The 19,171-nt window shown below is 48.7% G+C and overlaps 1 protein-coding gene across 3 annotated transcripts in view; it reads right to left on the reverse strand.

Annotated features, from left to right (window-relative positions):
- Positions 1-19,171, reverse strand: part of UFSP2 (UFM1 specific peptidase 2) — a 74,179-nt gene that overhangs the window by 39,231 nt on the left and 15,777 nt on the right. For all 3 annotated transcript variants that reach the window (XR_013621338.1, XM_068135607.2, XM_068135606.2), the window contains 4 exons: positions 13,202-13,262; positions 12,623-12,780; positions 12,303-12,483; positions 35-181 (listed from right to left, as the gene is read on the reverse strand). Coding sequence is in view for 2 of the 3 variants with exons in the window: in XM_068135607.2 (XP_067991708.2) it covers positions 35-181; positions 12,303-12,483; positions 12,623-12,780; positions 13,202-13,262 (547 nt within the window). In the remaining variant the exon portion in view is untranslated. The remainder of the gene's footprint in view (positions 1-34; positions 182-12,302; positions 12,484-12,622; positions 12,781-13,201; positions 13,263-19,171) is intronic.

Raw genomic sequence — 19,171 nt, forward strand, 5'->3', positions numbered from 1 at the left:
ATGCAATGATAGTGTTCAATTGTAACATACAAACCTGGGCATCAGGCACTGATGGTGGAGAAAGACTAGTATGTGGTGAGCGAAGAAAGAACTCTTGGTATCCACTTCCTGGTAGTGTGAGGGCATTGCCACGGCGAAAGCATGGCCGGTCTAATGGCACATCATGGCAGGAGTGGAGCTCCTGGGGGTGAGTGGGTGGGGGCGTACAGGGGTGTTAATCAAAGATAAATTAAGTGTCAGAATGACAAATTAGAAATGAATACCAAACATCAATAAATGAAATAACAATTAACAAGGCCTGGGTTAAATGAATATTTCAATAGGTGAGCAAATGTGCTGGGTCCGAGATAGATAGATATATAGATGTGTGTGTGTGTATATATATATATATATATATATATATATATATATATATATATCCAAATATATGTGCAGTTCTCCAGCTTTCAATGAGCGCAAGTAATGACGTCACTGCCATGTACATACGCTCTGCCTGTCAAGCTCTCAAGAGAACCCTCTGACAGAGCAGAATTTTGATCTTAGTTCAGATACTGTCATAAGTGTATGTAAAACTCACAGTTACCGACCTGGTTTCGCCCTTTTGGGGCTCATCAGGGCAACGCAGTGAGTACTGCATACACTTATGACTCTGAAAACCTTTCGGTTATATTCCAGTCACTATGCGACTTCATACCATCAGTGGTGAACCGCCATTAAGGTATCCCATCCAGCTATGCTGTACCTTAATGGGAGCGATAAGTGCCATCTGCCACATGGCACATTACCTCTGGTATCCACTCATTATATGGAATCCCCTGGATGCAGCCGGGAGCAAACCAATCCAAATATATGTGCAGTTCTCCAGCTTTCAATGAGCGCAAGTAATGACGTGATATGTCAAGGGAGACAGCTCTAATTTCCTGTTCGGCATTGAGGACCTCCATCCATTATTGAGAAAGCAGAAGCAGCATGTCCAGAGTAGAGTGACCTGGTCTGAAACCAAATTGATGATCAGAGATCAAGCCATTGGAGAAGAGGAAAGATTTCATATCTGAAGCAATGATGGATTCCATGACTTTGCTGATAATTGGGAGAAGGCCGATTGGTCTGTAGTTGCTAGGATCTGTTTTTGCACCTTTTTTGTGTAAAGCAGTGATGTTGGCTAATTTCCAAGCAGATGGCAGTTGACCTTGAGCAAAAGAGAGGGTGAAGAGAACAGAGAGAGGGAGTGAAAGAGCGGAAGAACAGGATTTTAGGACCCGTGGGCTGATGCCGTCAGGTCCAGTTGCAGAATCAGAGTCGAGGGTTGACAGAAACTTTTCCACTTTGTCAGGAGGAAAGGACACAGAGTCCAGGAGCAGCTGGGTACGACTGGGTATGGTGGGTACAGAGAGGGATGGGTTTGGGACACCAGATTTCGAGGCAAACACAGAGTTGAGGCATTCAGCTTTTTCACGTGCGGAGTCAGCTGTGTAGCCGTTTGAGGTAAGGGAGGGAATGGAGGGGGAACAAACACCAGAAACAGATTTGACCAGATGCCACCAGGATTTGGAAGAGGGAGACAGATAAGAGAGTCGGTCTTGAGAACGGAGAGATATTGTTTCCTGACTCTCCTGAGGGTGGACACACACTTGTTTCGGGCTTTGTGAAAGGAAATGAGATTTCCTTCCATTGGATTTGCTTTCCAGGAGACGAAGGCAAGTTGTTTCTGGGCAACAGCCTCACCATAAGATTCCGTGTACCATGGACGGGAGGAAGGGTATGACAACTGAAGACGAGATGGGATAAATCTGTGCATGAGAGAGAGCAATTTACTTTGGAAGAATTCCCAGGATGAGTTGATGTCAGAGGTGGTAGAGATGGGAGACCAGTTCAGATGATTGATGGCTGCTTGAAGACCGTGCCAGTTGGCCTGAGTGAAATGCCAGACTCGTCGACACTGAGGAGGCTCCCTGAGAATGATCAGAGAGATGTCCACTTTAACAAGCACATGACCAGATGAGCCGATTGGAGCAGAAGAGCAGCAGACATTTTCAGGGAAGTTAGTCATAACCAAGTCCAGAAGAGAAGATGCTCCGTTGACTGAGATCCGGGTCGGGAAATTGACAGATTGTGTCAGTCCCAGTGAGTCGCAGAAGCCCTTTGCTGAGGAGCCATGGCTGGTGAGAGAGGTACCCACACCCAGCCAACTGGCATGGTGACAATTGAAATCACCACATATGAGGAAGAGAGAGTTGGGATGAGTAGATAGAAGTTGGTCCATATTATCAGACAGCGAGATGTAGATGGAGTCATCACTGTTTGGTGGACGGTACAGCACACATATGAACAAGAGGTGGGAGCGAAGGGGAAGCCGTAGCCAGAGGTATTCCTGGGGGTGAGGTGGAGAGAGGGCAGTGCAGGGCGAGTGAGGAAGAGAGTTTTTGATAAAGATAGCAACCCAACCTCCAGGACAAGGCTCAGGTCTATCATACCGGAGGAGGGAGTAACCCGGGAGAGATACTAAGGAATCAGAGACATCATGAAGGAGGAAAGTTCCTGTTAAGCAGATCACGTCTGGTTTGTCAGAAGCAACCTGTATGGAGAGATCAGTTAAGTTTGAACGAAGGCCCCGAATGTTTGAGGTCCATACCGTTAATGAAGAGGAAGGGGGAGCATCGGATACAGAACAGGGGGGAGGAGGGGTATGGTAAGATGTGGAAGAGGAGGAAGATATTTCAGAATATCTCTGAGAAAGGGAAGGATGGGGCAGACAAAAGGTTTGATGGTGATTGGGTGAGGCACAATGAGGTGTTATTTGAGGAGGGGGAAGAGCGAAGCAGGAAGTTGGGGGAGATGGAGGTGAGAGTTGGAAGGGGGAAGAAGCGGGGATGATGCTTTGAGGAGGAGGGGTGAGAGGGGGGAAATGGAGAAGAAATGAGGGTGGGGAGATTTGAATGGGAGGGGTGAGGAGGGAGTTTATGAGGGGAGGGGTTAGGGAGGAGTTTAGGAGGGAAGGGACAAGGGGAGGGATTTGAAAAGGATGGGAGATGGGGGAGATTTGGAGGGGAGGGGTGAGGGGGGAGTCTTGGAGGGGAGGGGCGAGGGGGAGTCTTGGAGGGGAGGGGCGACGGGGAGTCTTGGAGCAGAGGGGTGTGGGGGGAGTTTAGGAGGGAAGGGGCAAGGGGGGAGATTTGAAAGGGATGGGTGATGGGGAGGATTTGGAGGGGAGGGGCAAGGGGGAAGATTTGAAAGGGATGGGTGATGGGGAAGATTTGGAGGGGAGGGGTGATGGGGAAGTTTTGGAGGGGAGGGGTGATGGGGAAGTTTTGGAGGGGAGGGGTGATGGGGAAGATTTGGAGGGGAGGGATGATGGGGAAGTTTTGGAGGGGAGTGGTGATGGGGAAGTTTTGGAGGGGAGGGGTGATGGGGAAGATTTGGAGGGGAGGGGTGATGGGGAAGTTTTGGAGGGGAGGGGTGATGGGGAAGATTTGGAGGGGAGGGGTGATGGGGAAGTTTTGGAGGGGAGGGGTGATGGGGAAGATTTGGAGGGGAGGGGTGAGATTGGATTTTGGAAAGTGTACGATTAATGGGAAACGAACAATTATTGCAAAATGAGTTTCTTGTGACCTTCGAGTTAAAAATACGTTTGAGGACGCTGGAGGGGGGGGGGGGGGGGGGGTGGAGAGCAGGTGAGTTTAGGGAATGTATGAAAGAGGCACTGTAAGAGATGGAATTTTTTTTGGGGATGAATAGATTTGGTGAGCAAGTCAAAAGCAACCTTTTAAAGAAGAAGAAGAAAAAGGTGTTATAATATACGACAGAATACAGTACTTCAGGGGAAAGTTTAAACATTTCAAAATTGAGCAGTGAAAACTATCTGGGGAAATGGGGGAGAAACACGTGGTCGAAGAACGAACGAACGAATAAGAACAACGAATAAACGAATAAGAACAACGAATAAGAACAGAGAAGTAAATGTTTTTTTTTTAGTTGACATTTTAAACAAGGAAGTAGGCTATGGGGTGAAAGGACTGGTAAAAACAAAGAACGAAAGTTATTGGAGCACAAACGACGGACCGCTGAGAGAAAAACAAAGCCTCAAGGTCAGACATGCACAGCAACCGACAAGGCCTCAAAAGATACGACACAAATTAACATGATTTTCTATACAGGTATGAAAGATTTACACCGAGAATCTTCCTAGGGACACACTATAGGTACAAACACCATAAAATAAATTCAGTTTTAACGAAAATACAAATGGGAACAATTACTTAACTTCGATTTCGACGGAGAGCGTGGACAGCTGCAAATAAACGAAACCTCGCCGGCAAGACCGGAAGCGGAAGTCCAAATTGGTTTAGTCCAAATTGGTCCATAATTGGTCATTGGTTTACCAATTATGAGGAGATCCTCAGCTTTCCATTGATGCCTTTCATGCATCATTGCTGTCACACATGACTAAGTACATGTTCATGGAAAATGACAAGTTCAAATCGCATTTTTACAAGTTTGGCTATACATACATATTGTTGCGAATATGGAATTTGGCCTCCATATCCGCTTGTAAATATTCCCCTATTTCCCCAATACTCCCCAACTATCCCCAATCCCCCATTCCCTAGTCCCATTGTCTGTAAACAACACTCTATAGAACCGACCTTCCCCTTTTTCCCCCATTAAATGTCGTGCCCAGGTCCACCGCATCTCACGTAGACAACTTTCGGACATCTTGCTAGTTATTCTTAGTCTATGTCAGTTAAGGACTCGTTTCCATTAATTATGACTCTTCGTTGCACCAGAATGTGATTATATGGCACCAGTAGCGAGTTTAGGACCTTTCCCATACCTCCTTCCATCTTCTTCCCCAAACAACAACTACAACTACAACTACAACTACAACAACAATTACAACAACAACGACGCTGCGCGGGGGGAGTGTGCGTCATCACACCGGCTCGGTTAGCCGCCATTGACAATGCGCGCCGGACCATGCGCTCCACGGGGTTACCACGAAGGGGCTCCTTGTCAGTCCCCCGTCAAGGGCGGAGCCGGTAACCCCCCCCGCACGCACCCAATGAGAGGCGACGTGCCGATTCCATCTGGGGCGGAGCTAACGAGCCGAGGGCGTGTCACTCCCCACCGGAGATACGAAGCGACTCACCGGATGTGAGGTCAGATGCGCCCCCAGCCTGGAGAGAGAAGTTGCCACGTACGAGCGCTGAATACCTCCCCGCATCTCTGGACCGGACGAGTCGATTCTGACCTTTGAGCCCAGGTGCACCTGGAGCCATCGATCCTGCCTTTCCTAGCCATCAAACCCCGTGTGAGTCAGCCTTTTGTCCCGTTTATCTGTCGTCTGTTGGGAATAATATAAGAGTGTGTCTAAGTGCTTATCTTACTATGCTGTCCCTCGTCCTTGTAATCTAACCTTCCGTAACAATATAATCTCCTCCGGAGGTCTTGAGAACCGTATCCCTGGTGTCGCGTCATTTTAATCCCAGCTGTGTGTCTTTTCCTTCATTGACCTAGCGTAGCGCGATTAGTCAACGTTCGGGTATAATCGGGTAACTTGTGCAGACGTGGTCATACCAAACCGCTCGGTAAATAACATCTAAGCCACGTCTGTAACAATTGGTGTCGAGGAGTGGAATTCGGACCCGGGACTAAATTTATTAGGCCCAAATTTGTAACAATTAGAATCGATTCGGAGCGCGTTTCCCGCGCGAAATTATAACGGCGAAATTTGATTTTGTTATACGGAAATAAAAACCCGAATTTTGAAAGTCGCGCTATGGCAGACCAAGACAGCTGGGGTCCGGTAGGGGAGAGTGAGGCAGGGTCGGTCCAGGACCAAATTGAGGGACGTGAGGAGAGCGAAGCAGCGAGGGTAGCAAACGCGCGAAATGGCGCCTCGCACATAGCTACGGCGGCCGCACCCGCTGCACAAGTGGGAGGGATGGCCCAAATGCAGGCCCTCATGGAGCAATTTATGGCGCAAATGCAGGCGTCCCTCAACCTGCAGAAGGACGATATGAGGGCTAATAGTGAGCAAATGAGGGCTGATAGAAAGCGATTGGGTGAGCGATTGAGTGAGCGATTGGAGGGCCAAATGGGGGCAATGAGGGACGAAGCGAGGGCTCGGAGTGAGCAATTGGGGGTAATGGGAAACCAAATGGGGGTAATGAGGGACGAAGCGAGGGGTACCGGTGAGGAATTAAACAAGAAATTTGGGAAGTTAGACAATAATTTTGAGGAATTAGACAAGAAATTTGGGAAGTTAGACAATAATTTTGAGGAATTAGACAAGAAATTTGGGAAGTTAGACAATAATTTTGAGGGGCTAGACAACGGGATAAAAGAGGTGAAAAATGGGTTAATGGGGGTAGAAAACAGAATGGCCGCTCAAGAGAATCAAATGGAAGGGATGCAAAAGGGGTTAGAGGGGTTAGAAAACACCATGGAAGGCAAATTGAGGGACATGAGGGACCAAGCGGAAAGGGAAGTTAAACAAATGGGGCAGCAGATAGAGGGGGTCAGAATGGGGGTAGAAACTAAACTGGATGCTCACAGGGAGGAAATGGAGCAGATGAGGGTGGCATCTGGGCAGGAGATGCAAGTGATGGGAGAGGAGATCAGAAGAGGTGTGAGTGAGGAGGTCGGAGGAGTGCGCAAGGAGGTGAGGCACTGTAAGGAGCGCATGGAGAAGGAGGTGAGAAAGGGGACTGTAAAATTGCAAGGTGGTATAGAGGAGTTGACGCTGGGAGTAGAACAGCTGACGGAGGGACAAAAAGGACTAACGGAGCAGGTTCAAAGGAACACTGCGGTATTAGGAGGGTTAAAGGCGACACAGAAAGAACTAAAAGATGACTTGATAGCGACGAAGAGGGAATGTCAGATGGTACGTGAGGGACTGACAACGAGGTTGGACGAGGTGATAGAGGTAATGGAGACGAAGGACCGGCAGGTGAGGACGCACCTGGAAACGGTCAAGGTAGCCTTGGGGGACGAGCTTGAGGAGACGTACCGGGGAATAAAAGAGGTGAAGCAGAAATTAGAAGAAGTGGAAGAAGGGGTGAGCGAAATTAAGAAGCGACGGAGAGGGGATAACAAAGAGATAAAAGAGGAGATAAAAGAATTGGTCCAAAGTCTGTGTTTGGATCGTGATGATGTGCTCATTAACCGGATGAGGGATTCGCAGGTGATGGAGGAGAAGCGAAGAGGAAGAGGACCCGGTGTAAGTGGTGACCAATATGGTCGTGCGTATGATGCGCCAGGTGATTTAAGAAGCTTGGGGGTCGAGATAGACCCGGGTGTTCGTGAGAGGCCGTTGGTGAAGTGTGCGACAGGTCTGGTGTGCGAAAGAGGAGGTGTGCGAGGAAGTCCGACTCTGGGGTGTGTGAGGAAAAAGTGCGTGCCAAGGAGTGAGGGTGCTGGCGAGAGTGAGTCGGTCGTAGCGTGTGTGCGAGGGAGCACATGGAAGCGCGGTGTGGTAAGTGTTACAGAGGGTGTGACGGGAGAGTGTGCGCGAGAAAGGTGTGTGACGGACGGGTGCATGAGGAAAGAGTGCGCTGTCAGAAGTAAGGAAGAGTGTCCACCTGTGGTGAGTGTTACAGAGGGGGTAACGGGAGAGTGTGCGCGAGAAAGGTGTGTGACGGACAAGTGCATGGGGAAAGAGTGCGCTGTCAAGAGTAAGGGTGAGTGCGCGACCGAGAGTGGAGGTGAGAGTAGTGAGAGTGAAACGGAGCGTGAGTTGGTTGTGGCAGGTGAGCGAGGATGTACACCTGGGATGGAAGGATGCACACCTGGAATGGTAGAGCGTGAGTGGGAATGCACGCTGGAGTTGGTGGTGAGGCACGTGGTTGGGTGTGCGAATGAGGGCACACCTGTGATTGTCACAGAGGAGGTGACCGAGGAGGGGGCGCGAAGCGGTGTATTGGTGAGGTGTGCGAGCAACGAATGTGTGCCAAAGTGTTCGGTGGTCAGGTGTGTGACCAAGGCTGTGAGTGGAATGGGTGTACCTGGGTGTGTAAGGAAAGGTACGAGGAGCATGGGCACGGCTGGATGTGTGAGCAAGGAACGGGCTGCGGGGTGTAAGCGTCCAGGTGAAGCATCGACGTTAGACGGGGTAGAGTTTAGAACGACTTATAGCCGAATCGGGCCCTCGGTGCGTGCTGGGCCTCGCTTTGAACGGCCGCGTCCGTGCTCCACTAGGCGGAGCGGGCAGCCCGATAGGAAGGGTCGTTATGGCGACCACGTTTTGTTGAGACGTGCCGGCAGGTCGAGATCGGGACATTGGATGGCTCCACGCCGAGGTGATGCGTGGGATCTCGGCCCGGGTAAGCCCCCGTACCTGCACCGAGTGCCGGACGCATCCAGCCGCTGGCACAAAACGACCAGCATCCATTGCTTGGCTTTACGAAGCCGGGCTTTGGACAGGGATTGGCGCACCGAGAGGTATTAGTGAGTCGACTGGGTGATGAGGTTAGTGTTTTGGACCCAAAATTAGAGAAAAACAAAATTTGATGATTGGCAAAGGATTGGCAGAGTGATGATTGGTAATGGTACAGTGATTGGCAAATTTTTAATTTGTTGAAATTTGATGTGCAAAATTGGTAGTGAGAGACCCCCGATGGGGTGGTATGGCAAATCTGCCACCCTTCCCATATGGGGGCAAAGGAGCAATAGATTATGGGGTGTATGGCAGTGAAAACTAGCCCGGGTGGGTTAGGATATTGTGTGTAGGGCCCTAGAAGATGACATTAGGCAACGTTAAGATTAGTTAGTGACAAGGATACCTGTAGTGGGGACGCAGGTAGATTAGTGTGGATGATAATGACGAGGGAGCGCAATAGTTTAAAGGGACGACTGGGAAGCGCAAGTTTCAGAAGGGAGTAGTTAGCTGAGATGATGCCGTGTGTGTGAGAATTGAACAGGTGTGATTGCACAGGTGTGCAACTGGACAGGTGTGTGGAGCAGTGTGTGAGTAGTGAGTGTTGTGGATCAGCGCGAAGGCGCTTGGGGAGAGAAGGGTGCAGGTGGCACCAGGTGTGAGAGCACAGGTGTGCAAGTACAGGTGTGTGGAGAGAGTTGGAGTAAGTGGTACGGAGTGGTGTGCATGGTGCGAAGGTGCGAATGGGGGAAGAGTGGACCCCCATCACGGATACCCGGGGCGGGTAGTGTAAGTGTTAGGTAGAGGGTACAGGTAAATTGTGGTTGGATATTGGCATCTGTGGTGCGGGTTGCAGAATGGTGTTGTGAATGGGTGCATTAGTGTCGTGGAAATGGCTGGGCGTGTCGCCTGTTAGTGTGTGTAGTTGGTTGGGCACTCCACCACTGTGAGGATGTCGGCCAGGTGAGTCCGCAGGTGGGCTCTGGGAGCCGGTAGTTGTGAGTGGGTGCCTGAGGATCCCGGGTGTGGATCGGGCAGCCCAGTGCCAGAGAGGGCACCGAGTGGGGAGAGCGCCAGAGGGCCCTCCCCAGGTAGTTAGGTTAGGGTAAGGAGCAGGTAAGCTCGGAGGCAACCGCAGTGGTGGAGGTGTGCAGGTGGGTAGACCCGCTGGGAGAGGTACACGCCACAGCCCAGAAATTGTGCGAGGGCACCGGGAGATGAATCGGGGGAGTGAGACCCCAAATTGAAAAGCACCACAGTTGGCCAATGGGAATTGGTTTTTAGAACCCATAGTGTAAGAGGGCCAATGGTTTGGCCGGAGAAAGACCCCGGGTAGTGTAAAGTTGTTAAAGTCATTTAGGAAATAGTTAGGATTGATGAACCTGTCGCACCATACGCAGCCACTTACCTGTGGTGATGATGATGACTCCACACCTGTGTTTTCTTTGTTTTGTTGCAGGAAGTAAGGACTGCTGTTGGATTAGTGAGACGCATCACGACGTGGATGAGACATTGGGGTGATTCCATCTCTCCCTCCCTAGGAGGGACTGATGAGGAATTGGTAATGGCAAATTATGATGTTGAGTTGGAGATGGCAAATTTTGATGAGAGTTGAAAATGGCAAATTTGATTGGTTAGGAGGGAGAGAAGACGAATTTGGTATATGGGAGGAACGGGGAAGACAGTAGGGATGTTTGTTGATTTGTAAAGTAGATGTTTATGGGTAGTGTTGTGTTTTGTGGATACAGTAAGGGGTAAGGGAGGGGCCATGTAGGTTACCTGGTGGGGGGGGGGGGAGCGTACGGTAGGAACGTACCTGTCTCACCTGGTTCCCATGTGCCCCCAGTGTGCATTACCTTGCATTGCGTGCACTTTTGCGCCCTTACCACCTTACTCACTTGTCTGCTTCTTTTGTCTCCCACCTCCGAGGATCTGGCTTTGGGGTAAAGAGAGAGGAGAGAGAGGTGCTGGCTTCGCAGTTGTGGGCCTGCACTTTCGCTGTTTGCTGCCTGGATCGATACACCATATGGACCGCAATGTTTGTGGCCACCCACCATGGACCGCAGTTCTTTTGCGGCCAAGCACCACCCATGGATGGACCTATGGGTCAACGTGGCACCTATGCCAAACAAGGTGAACCACTAACAGTTGGCCCCCTGACGGCCACAATAAAGAAATGGACGCGGTTGGCGCCTTTCTTTATTTTTCTGAGGAAGTAAGAACACCAAGTGCACCACACGAAGGCAAGACCAGCGGCAGAACATCGGCCGGCTGCGACACCGCACAATGATTTATAGACACTTTATTGGTGCACCGGATGGTGCTCACTGTGTGATGGGGTGGTGCTTGATGCTTGGAAGGGGTGCTCTGCACATTATTAAAGGCCGTAGGCCACAGAGCACTCGTGGGTTGGTGTATCGATGCTGGCATGCGTGCTCTCTCTATGCATAACATCTGCATGTGTCCCTCCAAAAACAGGTCCTGGATCGTAGTGTAAATATCAGCGTAGTCTTGTGTAAATAATGCTCCCTACCGGCTGTATGTTTAGTTTGAGAATTCTTTCCGGATTCGGTTATCCTGTGGGTGTGTTTCTGAGAGGAGAAGGGTGCAACGTCGCAGGGGGACATATTTACTCATTTGTGAATATCTGTAAAACTGTCGCACTCAGGGTAGAGTTAATAGTAGAGGGAACTACATTGCGTGCCACGCTAAAGTAGGTAAAAATTTATCGGGTCGGGACGCCCCGAGGGTAGAGAAGGGTGCAATGTTGCGAATATGGAATTTGGCCTCCATATCCGCTTGTAAATATTCCCCTATTTCCCCAATACTCCCCAACTATCCCCAATCCCCCATTCCCTAGTCCCATTGTCTGTAAACAACACTCTATAGAACCGACCTTCCCCTTTTTCCCCCATTAAATGTCGTGCCCAGGTCCACCGCATCTCACGTAGACAACTTTCAGACATCTTGCTAGTTATTCTTAGTCTATGTCAGTTAAGGACTCGTTTCCATTAATTATGACTCTTCGTTGCACCAGAATGTGATTATATGGCACCAGTAGCGAGTTTAGGACCTTTCCCATACCTCCTTCCATCTTCTTCCCCAAACAACAACTACAACTACAACTACAACTACAACAACAATTACAACAACAACGACGCTGCGCGGGGGGAGTGTGCGTCATCACACCGGCTCGGTTAGCCGCCATTGACAATGCGCGCCGGACCATGCGCTCCACGGGGTTACCACGAAGGGGCTCCTTGTCAGTCCCCCGTCAAGGGCGGAGCCGGTAACCCCCCCCGCACGCACCCAATGAGAGGCGACGTGCCGATTCCATCTGGGGCGGAGCTAACGAGCCGAGGGCGTGTCACTCCCCGCCGGAGATACGAAGCGACTCACCGGATGTGAGGTCAGATGCGCCCCCAGCCTGGAGAGAGAAGTTGCCACGTACGAGCGCTGAATACCTCCCCGCATCTCTGGACCGGACGAGTCGATTCTGACCTTTGAGCCCAGGTGCACCTGGAGCCATCGATCCTGCCTTTCCTAGCCATCAAACCCCGTGTGAGTCAGCCTTTTGTCCCGTTTATCTGTCGTCTGTTGGGAATAATATAAGAGTGTGTCTAAGTGCTTATCTTACTATGCTGTCCCTCGTCCTTGTAATCTAACCTTCTGTAACAATATAATCTCCTCCGGAGGTCTTGAGAACCGTATCCCTGGTGTCGCGTCATTTTAATCCCAGCTGTGTGTCTTTTCCTTCATTGACCTAGCGTAGCGCGATTAGTCAACGTTCGGGTATAATCGGGTAACTTGTGCAGACGTGGTCATACCAAACCGCTCGGTAAATAACATCTAAGCCACGTCTGTAACAATATATATATAAACTGCACTTGCAGATCTAAGATACGATCAGCAGGGAATTTTGCACTACCATGCGGAATTCCTTAAGGTCGTCATCACTGAGAGCAGGAGGCAGAGGCACCGTGATGAGGGCACCTCCTGTTAGCAGGAAGTGAAGTGGGATGGGAGGTTGCAGGGTTTCACCTCTTTCTAGCCATTTCCCACTCTCTTGCACTTGCTGCTTTAACCGGTGCATCAACTGCACAATCACACTAGACAACATACGTGCCAATTAGCAATGATTTTTTTTTATTGGCGAGGAAGGCAGAAAGATCATTGGACAGGAGATTTCAAAATGATGTGCAGTATTATAGTGCACTCGAGGTCGACGTGTATGAATGGGCGACATACTCTCCCCACGGCTGCCTGCTGGATGCCTCGAACAGTACATCCAGTGGCAGACAAAGACGAGTTGCGCGTACGGTGTTGTTCGTTTGACGCAGGCAAGGAGTCACCACAGCGTCTGAAGGTACACACATGTTCCACAGCAGCTGCAGAGACACCAGCAGCTGGCAAAGGGAGAGCAGCAAATGTAGAGAGGACGATTCAAGAGCGAAGATACGAAGGTCGAAAGACCAAAGGAACGGAAATGAAAGCAGGAACACAACGGAGTAAGGGTTGATCAGCAAAGCAAATGCATGGCCTACCAACAAAGTAGAAAAATAATGGTAATTGTTCAATTAATGCATAAATCATTGTACCACGAGGAAAAGTAACAGTTTCAGACTTTTTATATCAAATCACAGTCTTAAGGATCGCCCCTCGTCTGATGAGATTGACAAGGAACTAAGAGATGTGAAAAAGCAGTGAAGTAAATAGATGTAGGCAGGTGATATTAAAATGATCACTCACACACTCACACAAAGTGATTAGAAGAATAAATGTAAAATATCGATTATGGAGATGATGGAATAATCCAGTGAACTTTACCTTTTTGCTCTTGTCTTGTCGTTTCCCCTGCACCTTAGCTCGGGCTTTATCATCACCATCTCTAGGGGGGAGAGAGAGAGAGAGGGAGGGTTTGTGGGGAAGAACGTGGGGGAGAGAGTGAGATAGAGAGATAGAGAGAGTGGGAGAGAAAGAGAGGTAGATAGAGTGAGGAGGAAAGACAGAGATATAGAGGTAGATCGAGAGAGGAGGAGGGAAAGAGATATAGAGGTACATCGAAAGAGGAGAAGAGAAAGAGATATAGAGGTAGATCGAGAGAGGAGGAGGGAAAGAGATATAGAGGCAGATTGAGAGAGGAGGAGGGAAAGAGATATAGAGGTAGATAGAGAGAGGAGGAGGGAAAGAGATATAGAGACAGATAGAGAGAGGAGGAGGGAAAGAGAAATAGAGTTAGACAGAGAGAGGAGAAGAGAAAGAGATATAGAGGTAGATAGAGAGAGGAGGAGGGAAAGAGATATAGAGATAGATAGAGAGAGGAGGAGGGAAAGAGATATAGAGGCAGATTGAGAGAGGAGGAGGGAAAGAGATATAGAGGTAGATTGAGAGAGAAGAGAAAGAGATATAGAGATAGATAGAGAGAGGAGGAGGGAAAGAGATATAGAGGTAGATTGAGAGAGGAGGAGAGAAAGAGATATAGAGATAGATAGAGAGAGGAGGAGGGAAAGAAATATAGAGACAGATAGAGAGAGGAGGAGGGAAAGAGATATAGAGATAGATAGAGAGAGGCGGAGGGAAAAAGATATAGAGGCAGATTGAGAGAGGAGGAGGGAAAGAGATATAGAGATAGATAGAGAGAGGAGGAGGGAAAGAGATATAGAGATAGATAGAGAGAGGAGGGAAAGAGATATAGAGGCAGATTGAGAGAGGAGGAGGGAAAGAGATATAGAGGTAGATAGAGAGAGGAGGAGGGAAAGAGATATAGAGGTAGATTGAGAGAGGAGGAGGGAAAGAGATATAGAGGTAGATTGAGAGAGAAGAGAAAGAGATATAGAGATAGATAGAGAGAGGAGGGAAAGAGATATAGAGGCAGATTGAGAGAGGAGGAGGGAAAGAGATATAGAGGTAGATAGAGAGAGGAGGAGGGAAAGAGATATAGAGGCAGATTGAGAGAGGAGGAGGGAAAGAGATATAGAGATAGATAGAGAGAGGCGGAGGGAAAAAGATATAGAGGCAGATTGAGAGAGGAGGAGGGAAAGAGATATAGAGGTAGATAGAGAGAGGAGGAGAGAAAGAGATATAGAGGTAGATAGAGAGAGGAGAAGAGAAAGAGATATAGAGGTAGATAGAGAGAGGAGGAGGGAAAGAGATATAGAGGTAGATAGAGAGAGGAGAAGAGAAAGAGATATAGAGGTAGATAGAGAGAGGAGAAGAGAAAGAGATATAGAGGTAGATAGAGAGAGGAGGAGGGAAAGAGATATAGAGATAGATAGAGAGAGGAGGAGGGAAAGAGATATAGAGGCAGATTGAGAGAGGAGAAGAGAAAGAGATATAGAGGTAGATAGAGAGAGGAGAAGAGAAAGAGATATAGAGGTAGATAGAGAGAGGAGAAGAGAAAGAGATATAGAGGTAGATAGAGAGAGGAGAAGAGAAAGAGATATAGAGGTAGATAGAGAGAGGAGGAGGGAAAGAGATATAGAGATAGATAGAGAGAGGAGGAGGGAAAGAGATATAGAGGCAGATTGAGAGAGGAGGAGGGAAAGAGATATAGAGGTAGATTGAGAGAGGAGGAGGGAAAGAGATATAGAGGTAGATTGAGAGAGGAGAAGAGAAAGAGATATAGAGATAGATAGAGAGAGGAGGAGGGAAAGAGATATAGAGGTAGATTGAGAGAGGAGGAGAGAAAGAGATATAGAGATAGATAGAGAGAGGAGGAGGGAAAGAGATATAGAGACAGATAGAGAGAGGAGGAGGGAAAGAGATATAGAGGTAGATTGAGAGAGGAGGAGGGAAAGTGATATAGAGGTAGATTGAGAGAGGAGAAGGGAAAGAGATATAGAGGTAGATTGAGAGAGGAGGAGGGAGAGATATAGAGGTAGATTGAGAGAGGAGAAGAGAAAGAGATATAGAGATAGATAGAGAGAGGAGGAGGGAAAGAGATATAGAGGTAGATTGAGAGGAGAAGAGAAAGAGATATAGAGGTAGATAGAGAGAGGAGGAGGGAAAGAGATATAGAGGTAGATTGACAGAGGAGGAGGGAAAGAGATATAGAGATAGATAGAGAGAGGAGGCGGGAAAGAGATATAGAGATAGATAGAGAGAGGAGGAGAGAGGAGGAGGGAAAGAGATGTAGAGATAGATAGAGCGAGGAGGAGGGAAAGAGATATAGAGGTAGATAGAGAGAGGAGGAGGGAAAGAGATATAGAGATAGATAGAGAGAGGAGGAGGGAAAGAGATATAGAGGCAGATTGAGAGAGGAGGAGGGAAAGAGATATAGAGATAGATACAGAGAGGAGGAGGGAAAGAGATATAGAGATAGACAGAGAGAGGAGGAGGGAAAGAGATGTAGAGGTAGATAGAGAGAGGAGGAGGGAAAGAGATATAGAGGTAGATTGAGAGAGGAGGAGGGAAAGAGATATAGTGATAGATAGAGAGAGGAGGAGGGAAAGAGATATAGAGATAGATAGAGAGAGGAGGAGGGAAAGAGATATAGAGGCAGATTGAGAGAGGAGGAGGGAAAGAGATATAGAGATAGATAGAGAGAGGAGGAGGGAAAGAGATATAGAGGCAGATTGAGAGAGGAGGAGGGAAAGAGATATAGAGGTAGATAGAGAGAGGAGGAGGGAAAGAGATATAGAGGTAGATTGAGAGAGGAGGAGGGAAAGAGATATAGTGATAGATAGAGAGAGGAGGAGGGAAAGAGATTTTTTTTTTTTGGTATACTGAATCGAGGCTCGTGAAAGAGCTGACATTTACTTCACAAACAAATCAACCAGACAAACAAAATATATAAAAAGAGGGAGCGGAAGACAAGAGAAGGGGAAGCACACAAACACTTGAGGGCACACAACATTTAAGAGCAGGGAGATGTGTGGGAGGGAGAGGGCTTGGGGGGAGGGGGGTGGCAGAAGTATCAAACACAAGGACACCAAGGACTTCCAGGACAGAAGTTGGTATTTCAAAAAAGTGGAATTGGGGTGAAATTAGCGGGGATAGAAAAGATCAATGTTTTGGATGGGGGAAGATAAGAGATGGTGGTGAACAGCTGTTTTAAAGACCTGGAGGGTGGAGTGGGATTGAAGAGAGTGAGGGAGTTTGTTCTAGAGGCGGGAGAAAAGAGGAATGAAGGAGTGAAGGTGAGCAGAGAGTCTTGATTTTGGCAGTTTAACCATAAGAGGGCTGCAGGCAGATCTTGTGCGACCTGCAGGAATATTTGCTGGACAGAGCCCAGAGAGAGCTGGGGGGGCAAGGCCAGAGAGGAGTCGGTAGAAGACGGAAAGACCACCAACCTGCCTGCGGTGAGTGAGGGAGAGGCCCTTGGAGTTAGCTTCATCGCGGGAGATTCCAATGATTCTGAATGCTTTGGTTTCAACAGCGTGAAGACGAGCTAGGTGTGAGGCAGGAGCACCAGCCCAGAGTGGAGAGCAGTATTCCATTGAGCTGCGGATGAAAGCCTTGTATGTGGTGAGGAGCTCAGGTGTGCCAAGGAAGGACTTCGCACGACGGAGGATGCCCAGTCGGTGACTGGCTTTGGAGGCCAGATTTGAAATGTGGTTTTCCCAGGAAAGATCATGGCAGATAGTGAGCCCCAAAAGCTTGAGTGACAGAACTTCTTGGAGAGGATTATTCAAAAAGTGGATGGGAGGAGTCCAGTCGGTCTTTTCGGAGAGACAGCGTAAGAGTGTGAGATTTGTCAGGATTGAAAGACATGTTCCACTTGTATGCCCAGTCTGTGATTTTGTCCAGGTCTGCAGAGAGTGAGGAGGCTGCAGACTGCCGATCTGAGGGATGAAGAATGGAGCGACAGAGAGTAGAGTCATCAGCAAAGAGATAGAGAGGATCTTCAAGAGAGTCAGAGAGATCATTGATGAAGACCAGAAAAAGCACAGGGCTCAGAACACTGCCTTGGGGAACTCCAGCCTGAACAGGAAGAGGAGATGAGAGAAACCCATTCAGGGCCACACGTTGACTACGACTAGAGAGGAAGTCCGCCAGCCATGCGTGGAGATTTGCATGGATACCAAATGAGGAGAGTTTGGTGAGCAGAGCGGGGTGCCAGACCGTATCGAAGGCACGTGATATGTCAAGGGAGACAGCTCTAATTTCCTGTTTGGCATTGAGGACCTGCATCCATTGTTGAGAAAGCAGAAGCAGCATGTCCAGAGTAGAGTGACCAGGTCTGAAACCAAATTGATGATCAGAGATCAAGCCATTGGAGAAGAGGAAAGATTTCATATCTGAAGCAATGATGGATTCCATGACTTTGCCGATAATTGGGAGAAGGCTGATTGGTCTGTAGTTGCTGGGATCTGTTTTTGCACCTTTTTTGTGCAAAGCAGTGATGTTGGCAGATTTCCAAGCAGATGGCAGATGACCTTGAGCAAAAGAGAGGGTGAAGAGAACAGAGAGAGGGAGTGAAAGAGCGGAAGAACAGGATTTTAGGACCCGTGGGCTGATACCGTCAGGTCCAGTTGCAGAATCAGAGTCGAGGGTTGACAGAAACTTTTCCACCTTGTCAGGAGGAAAGGACACAGAGTCCAGGAGCAGCTGGGTACGACTGGGTACGGTGGGTACAGAGAGGGATGGGTTTGGGACACAAGATTTAGAGGCAAACACAGAGTTGAGGCATTCAGCTTTTTCACGTGCGGATTCAGCCGTGTGGCCGTTTGAGGTGAGGGAGGGGATGGAGGGGGAACAAACACCAGAAACAGATTTGACCAGACGCCACCATGATCTGGAAGAGGGAGACAGATAAGAGAGTTCTGTCCTGAGAACGGCGAGATATTGTTTCCTGGCTCTCCTGAGGGTGGACACACACTTGTTTCGGGCTTTGTGAAAGGAAATGAGATTTCCTTCCATTGGATTTGCTTTCCAGGAGACGAAAGCAAGGAGTTTCTGGGCAATAGCCTCACCACAAGATTCCGTGTACCATGGACGGGAGGAAGGGTATGACAACTGAAGACGAGATGGGATAAATCTGTGCATGAGAGAGAGCAATTTACTTTGGAAGAATTCCCAGGATGAGTTGATGTCAGAGGCGGTAGAGATGGGAGACTAGTCCAGATGATTGATGGCTGCTTGAAGACCGTGCCAGTTGGCCTGAGTGAAATGCCAGACTCGTCGACGCTGAGGAGGCTCTCTGAGAATGGTCAGAGAGATGTCCACTTTAACAAGCACATGATCAGATGAGCCGATTGGAGCAGAAAAAGAGCAGCAGACATTTTCAGGGAAGTTTGTCATAACCAAGTCCAGAAGAGAAGATGCTCCGTTGACTGAGATCCGGTTCGGGAAATTGACAGATTGTGTCAGTCCCAGTGAGTCACAGAAATCCTTTGCTGAAGAGCCATGGCTGGTGATAGAGGAACCCACACCCAGCCAACTGGCATGGTGACAATTGAAATCACCACATATGAGGAAGAGTGAGTTGGGATGGGTAGATAGAAGTTGGTCCATATTATCAGACAGTGAGATGTAGATGGAGTCATCACTGTTTGGTGGACGGTACAACACACATATGAACAAAAGGTGGGAGCGAAGGGGAAGCCATAGCCAAAGATATTCCTGGGGGTGAGGTGGAGAGAGGGCAGTGCAGGGCGAGTGAGGAAGAGAGTTTTTTTATAAAGATAGCAACTCCCCCTCCAGGACGAGGCTCAGGTCTATCATACCGGAGGAGGGAGTAACCTGGGAGAGATACCAAGGAATCAGAGACATCATGAAGGAGGAAAGTTTCTGTTAAGCAGATCACGTCTGGTTTATCAGAAGCAACCTGTATGGAGAGATCAGTCGAGCTTGAGC

The sequence above is a fragment of the Myxine glutinosa genome, chromosome 14 (assembly GCF_964187855.1).
Source record: "Myxine glutinosa chromosome 14, kmMyxGlut1.1, whole genome shotgun sequence".
Taxonomy (NCBI): Eukaryota; Metazoa; Chordata; class Myxini; order Myxiniformes; family Myxinidae; genus Myxine; species Myxine glutinosa.